General features: G+C 40.0%; 1 protein-coding gene across 11 annotated transcripts in view; it reads right to left on the reverse strand.

Annotated features, from left to right (window-relative positions):
- The window catches only part of SNX10 (sorting nexin 10), a 97,055-nt gene that overhangs the window by 11,080 nt on the left and 78,776 nt on the right, over positions 1-7,199 (reverse strand). For all 11 annotated transcript variants that reach the window (XM_025207426.1, XM_025207431.1, XM_006026485.3 and 8 more), the window contains 3 exons: positions 5,793-5,879; positions 2,647-2,747; positions 1,452-1,550 (listed from right to left, as the gene is read on the reverse strand). In XM_025207426.1, the coding sequence (XP_025063211.1) occupies positions 1,452-1,550; positions 2,647-2,747; positions 5,793-5,879 (287 nt within the window). The remainder of the gene's footprint in view (positions 1-1,451; positions 1,551-2,646; positions 2,748-5,792; positions 5,880-7,199) is intronic.

Genomic DNA, 7,199 nt, shown 5'->3' on the forward strand with positions numbered 1-7,199 from the left:
GCAAAAAAAAAAGTTTCTAACATGGTTTAAGAAAGGTGGTTAACCATGGTAGTCTGAAATCAGGCAGAAGGTAGGGCAGCGTTTCAGAGGCATGAGCAGGCCTTTAACCTGTCCTTTTGAGTTCAGCTAAGAATAAGCAGCTCATGTTTCACTGAACCTCCTTAAACCATGTTAGGTAGAAAGTAGGGCAGGGTAGTACCTTATGGCTCCTATAAATGTTCAGGGAGCCTCCTCTTATGTGCTGGAAATCCAGCATGTCAGAGCAGACCCGATTAACTGAGTCTGCTGGAGCACAGAAACTGATGAGCTCCGGCAGCCTTCCGTGTGTCACATGCATCAGCATCCCTGTGCTGAAAAAATGGCAGCGTCTTTGAAATAAAACACATTCAATGAGCTTTAGTTCAAAGCACCCCGCCACCATTTTTTCAGTGTGAAGACACATGGGGATGCTGATACACACAACGCGCGGTTGCTTTTAATTATTACAATTTACTAATTAAAGCACCCAGCACCATGTCCCAGAGCATGTAAAAAAATGCTCTTACAGTCTAAGTACTGAATTAATGTCCTGTTCACATTTTAATTCAGGTTACAGCCTAGCTCAGAAGACCACTTAAAAAAAAATCTTTTGGCTCATTCGCACTAACCTTTTATACAGTGTTTTCAAGCTCAAGGTCCCATATAAGGGACAGGCTCCAACTCCTTACAGGCCATGTCTGCACTGGGGTAATTTACATAAGAAAGTTGGTATCAGTGGTAGTACTACTTCAGGTAAAATTGTATTGGTACAAGTGGAAGATTTGATATAGGCAAAGCTGTAAGCACTGACTATAAGTTTAGTAATGACTACTGAAAGAAAGCTAACTGGCATAGCAGTAAAAATTATTTCAGCTGTTAGAAACAGCTTCATTTACATTACATTAGGAGATCCATACACTATGTGGAAGATAGAATTAGTGAAAAACATGTCTAATAAGATTCCTCATTGCTGAGCTTCCCTAACCCCAGCACTTAACTGTTTGTGAGAAAAGTGTTAATTGCTAGATTCCCCACCAACATAAAGAGAGCAGCAGGGTGCCTATTACTTTGTTTCTGGTCAATAAAAGGTACAAACAGTTTTCACCATAGTTGGATTTTAAACCCCAATAAAGCCATGAAATAATTTAGATACTTCAATACTTACAATAATACTTACAACAAAACTCACTGTTGTATCACAGTTAAACATCAAACATCAAAACAGTGATATGCACACAAAGCTTAAACAGAAATTCTCTTGCAACATGCAAGCAAATGAAAACGTGTTCATGAGAAGGGTAAATCTAAAAGTGCATTTCATAAGGCAAGCCACAAGATGGCTCTCATGTACAAGAGATGAGCTGCACTAAAAAAAAGCAAAAGAATGACATCATTGAACAGTACAAAATCAACACTTCTAAAAGATTACTTACTTCTCAAGAAATTCTTGAAGGCCCTGCCGACGATGATCTACATGCTGAGGGTTATTCATATTAAAAAAGGGTGTTTTAGATGGAAGTTCAGGTAATTGTCTTTAAAAAAAAGTAATAATAATTAAAATTAAAAGTGGCTTAGAAAGATTGCTTAAGTAAATGACAGCATTGCCAACCCCAAGCATTCAAAAGCTGTGTCAGGTCCCAACAAAGCAAGAGATGGGTTTACAAATTAGAATTTTCTTTAAAAGCAAATTGTTGTTTTTGTGTTTGTTTAGTTTTAAAACTTTCAGGGTCCAAGTTTTGAGCTTTGCTCAGCAACCATGAAGGCTAAAATTTTACTTTTTTAAAAGAATGACTGCTAAAATGTTTATGTAATTCCCTGGCTTCCTGAACTGGGGATCTGAGAAAATACACCAAAGATTAGGATAAAATCTTGAAAGTTGGCAAAGCTGAAATAATCTAATTTTAGGAACATCATTTTAATGATATGCATCCCTTCTCCTTGTATTTGGACACAGTCAAACCAAAGCCAGTCCCTAACTAAACAGAGGGGAGGAAAAAAAGCTGAAAATATCATGGCTTTGTATACTATAGTATAACATAGATATACCAAACCTAACTTTAAACTAGCTTGGATGCCAGCAATAGTCTAGCCATGGCTGGATGGATCTGAGTTGTGTCTTTCATTTCAGCCTTTGGTCCCATTCATCTATATGGTTGGCTTCTTAGATCTTCCTTCCATGTTTGTTTCCACAATTTGCACCTTCTATTCTTACCCCAGCTCATTCATGGTTTTTTGGGTTTTTTTAACTGTCTGGGCTGCAAAATTTGCCTCAGTAGTTCATTAAATATTTCAATAGTCAGCTTAACCTGAACTCTGAGCTACTGTGGTTACACTACTATCAGTATCTAAGTTAGCTAGTGACTTCAGCACAGCCCCAAACTTCGTGCATAACACTTTATACTTTTGGGATGTGTTAGGCCTCATCTGTTAAACATTTAATTTTAGACCATGCAAAGCACTCATATATGTATACGGTAGAGAATGAACTTGTGCAGGGAAAGGGACTACAGAATATAGTCTAACTAGCCTTATTTAACTTAGTTTTTATGATTCTCTAAAAGCAGAGTTAAAGAACAGACAAGAAACCTGTAGTTAGTGGCAAAAGACAATAAGAAAAAGGTTACTCACATTAACACAGCATTACTCTGAAGCCTCTGCCGCAGCCATACAAATTCTCGAAAGCGTCGTCTAACACATGATGTTTTCCTTGTAAAACACATGCTATTTGTCTATTGGGAAAAGAGACTCAGTTTACTTTGCAAGTCATTTAAACTGAAAAAAACAGCACAGGTTTGATATTGGAGGAAAAATAATTCTATTCCTGAAAACTAAGGGACAAATGTCAATACAGTTTCATAGAAGAGCAATGCAAATGGTTGTATCTACACCAGGCCAGTACGAGATCTTTACATTCAGAAAAAATCTCTTCACATCTTTACATCAGAAAAAAATTCCAACAGGATACTGATTTTTTTAGGGAAAAAAAAAAAATTTTTTTTTTTTACCAGCTCTAGCTATTATCTTCAAAACATTTATCCTAGATGTGCTTCTTCCAAACATATCCTCACTTAAATTGCAGGGACTAGTATGAGTGCTTATTGCTGCTAGAGCTGATCAGAAATTTCCAGCAGAAAGATTTTTTTTTCTCCTCAGAAGATGCCAATTCATTCAAAGCAACATTTTCCCATTTTGCCTGTTTTCCTATCAATTTGCCCACCTGGCTTCTCAGCAGCCCAGCAAGGTCAGCGGATCTAGCACAGCCCACACCATGCAGACTGCCTCTGGACAGCTGACTCCTCAGATACCCTATTCTTGGGCAGCTGCTCCCCAGGCTGCCAGAATGTAGCCTGCTCTGCAGCAGGAAACCAGGAACCTGGATATCCCCAAACCAGGGAGCTCTGGCTTTCCAGGCTCCCTGGCCAACTGACTCCCACAGATATCCAGTTCTCATCAACATGGAGCTAGTTACTCTAAGAACTGGACAGCCTCGAGAGTCAGAAGCCTTGCAGACTTGGGATCCCCGGACATGAGGTATTCCTAACAATTAACAATTCTTGTCAGATCCACTGCTCCCCATGACTGAATACCAATGGTGAAATTAATTCATATCACCATCAGTCAGCAGATGCTGAGGTGCCAAGGGACACATTTTCTCTTCAGAAACACAAATACATGAAACACCAACACAGCTACAAATTACAAATATACACAATTTCCATTTCCCACACCACTTAAAAAGAATGGGCTATGTTTTAAATCAGAACTAAGCCAAATTAAAAAATGTCAAGTCTTCTGGAAAGAGGAAATTTCAAGTTTCAACCACTTCTCATTCTTTTCTGGGGAGTAGGGGTGTATTTAGTAGCTATGTTGGTCTGAGAAAAAAGAAATGCAGAACTCTAGACCTCTTGGTTTAGAGATGATACCTTGATACCTTTTATCAGACCAACTAAGACATTGCAAAAAATATATCTTTCTTTGCAAGGATGCATTTGCATGAAAGCTTGCAAAGAAAGATATATTTTTTGCAATGTCTTAGTTGGTCTCATAAAAGGTATCGTCTCTGAACCAAGAGGTCTAGAGTATTGCATTTCTTTCTGGGGAATAAGCATTTGTCAGGCTGGATGCTTTGTTACCAGGCATTTGAATATTTGTTCTTGTCATAACCCAAAGGTATGATTTTGTGTGTGCTTCGGCACTAGAATTATCCCCGCCAAATTACAGCTTCGCTGCACGGTAGGGTTTTCTGCTGCAGAGGAGAACCCCGGTGCAAGGAAGAGTTTCCCGCCAATTTGTGGCTTCCTTTGCAGAGTGCATTGCTCAAGTTTCAAGGGAAATGCACAGTGCAAAGGAGTTCCCGCCACCCGCATGCAAATTGGTTCCCCACTATTGGCTAGTTCTAAATTATGCCCACGTGGCAGCTAACGATTGGCCTGTTAGCCGTATAAGAGGCTTGAGCGGTTTCCGCCCAAGCCGAAGAGGACTCCACATCCATCTCGTGGGAACTCTGGGTACACGGCAGGGTAATAGAAACCCTGTGTGAGATTCAGAGGAGTTTGGCGACCTGATCCATCGCCCACCTCTTCCCGTCTTCGAGCGATAATTTTATAAGACGTATCTACGAAGTTTCTATTTTGGTGGCGCGCTTGTCCAGGGCATCCGGAGCTCTGTTTCCGTGGAGCCTAGCAAACTCCACGTGGTCGTTCGTGTTGTTTTGTCTGTAACCACAACTCAAGCAAGTTTTCCAGCCTGCACCGCATCCATCTTCGGTGTAAGTAAACAATCTTTAAATCTACCATTACGAGTCCATGCCTAATTCTAGCGTGTCGCCCGTTCTCTCCGACCCCGCGTGCCCGGGCTGCTGGCCACAGCCCGCGCAGAGCACAAAAAAGGGTCGTGCCCGGCCCGCACAGTTCTCATCATGGAGAATAAATTACCCCCATCCACAGAATGCATGAACATTTAGTCTTGTGCCAGTCATGTCAGCACTGTGCTTTCAAACTTTCACCTAAGTATTTGATTATATTTGCAAAATGCCATTCAAACAGCAAATAAAATCCTCCATCTCAATTAGTTTATATACATTATTATAGTCTCTGTAACATTTCACCCAAAAAGTATTGCCATTGAATACAAATCAACAAAAAATAATTAAATATGTGGCAGAATTAGGATATAATAGTATAATTCCAAATGTATTCTTATTCAGATGTGGTACATGAAAATTATAAAGCTTTAAAACAATCACTTGACCTATCAAGGTAGTACTGAACTAGGCACAATATAAATATCAAGACACATTGAAAATATATACTATCACAGCAGCCACATATGGTAACTTGGTAAACAGAATGTCAAGAATCTTATTTAAGAAGCAAATAATGGGTGGTTAGTTGAAAAGAAAGCTGCATAAACAGGAACTCATGATGCCCAATGTTTTTTTCTTATTATAGTAAGACCCCGAGCATACCATGTCTGCCACACGAGTTCTCTGTTTAAGAGTTAGAAAAATAAAGGATATTGGTTGCTGAGCACCCAAATGTGAGCCAACATGACATGCTTGTATGCCCACCTCCATCCCTGATTGAGTAACTTGGCCAAAGTCAAGCAGCAAATCTGTTCTTTTGTTTACCCATCTATGAAAGGAGAATAATACCTTTGTACCTCCCAGAAGTGTGGTGTTCCAAGGCTCATTTCAATAATATTTGCTAAATGTTAATAGTCATTATAGAGGGTGCTGCAGAAACACAAAGTATTTTCACTCTATTAATACTTACATGAATGAATATCTCATAGTTTATATATGAATGCCAGGAGTCTTCCTTCTGTATTCTTGGGTCTCGTACCAAGACAGTAACAAATTCCTGTAAGCGCATAATAATCAAGCAATTAATTTTAGAGAAAGAACAGAGCTTGAAAGATTCTTCAATTATTCTGCTTCTTTACAAACGACAGCATTCAAAGTAAAAGCTGAACTGCTAGTTTATCGAATGTTGCAATTCTTTTAAAGGAGAAGCAGAAAGCAGTGAATCATCTCAGCTCCACCACATGTCCAGGAAACTCCTTACCAAACAGTTAGCAGCTATATGTGGAAATTTTCAAATGAGATAATACTGTAAATTTGCAAATACTTTTTTCAATGAGCATTTGGTGAATTCAATGATCAGAAGCTGACACTCTGACTCAACATCAGAGATTTAAAATAAAATTATGCAGTTATTTTTCAAGCGTCAATAAATTTCATGAAATAAAAGGAGGCTTTGCAAAACCACTGTAGTATGGAATACCTACATACAATATTTTATTAGTGGGTGCTGTATCTGTATTTCCTTCCACACTCTTCGTGCAGTTTTTCTTTAAAGTGAATACTTCAGGAATAATGATCATAATAAATGCTCTAAATGGAGGCAAGGGTTGTCTCTTTTCTATGGACAAACTGGTAATGTAATTACCAGGGATCCTGATTTTCTCTTTTTAAAAATCATGAATTCTCTGATAAAATTGCAAATTACCTGATTAAAAACCCCCAAATTCACATTTTTTCCACTATTAAAATGAAACGCTGTTTTTTACACACACACACACACACACACAGTTGAACACAATGTTTTATTGATAAATTTTCAAATTTTAAAGCAATTTGGAAGCTTACCAGTGCCTCAATCACTATAATAAATACATTCTAAATATCTATAAATGTTGGTGTTTCATTTTGGGCGTTTTATCCTGGAAATTCAAAGCTCCCCGTCCCCTTCGCTTACCAGAATGTGGGTCCAGCTCCAGCTGTCCCTCCCACTAGCTTTATAGCGCTGTCCCTGCCCCTCACTCCCAACCCACAGGCCCCCCCCAACCCAGCCAGTGTCCCTCACTCTTTACCCAAAGCCCTTTGCCTTCCCCCCGCTCCCAGTCCTGCTGGAGGGGGCCAGGGACCCAGGTCTGCAGCCCCTTGCCCCTCCCAGCAGCGCCCAAGCCTCAGATGTTGCCAGTGGGAAGCAGCAACTGCTGTGGCCAGAGTGGAGCATGGAGCTTAGCTTCCCATGCCCCACAGGTGGCACGACTGGAATGGAGCCTATGGCGGGGGTGCGGATTCAAAGATGCTAGGGTCGGAAGGGACCTCAATAGATCATCGAGTCCGACCCCCTGCATAGGCAGGAAAGGATGCTGGGGTCAGATGACCCCAGGTA

Source organism: Alligator sinensis, unplaced genomic scaffold (assembly GCF_000455745.1).
Source record: "Alligator sinensis unplaced genomic scaffold, ASM45574v1 scaffold29_2, whole genome shotgun sequence".
Taxonomy (NCBI): domain Eukaryota; kingdom Metazoa; phylum Chordata; order Crocodylia; family Alligatoridae; genus Alligator; species Alligator sinensis.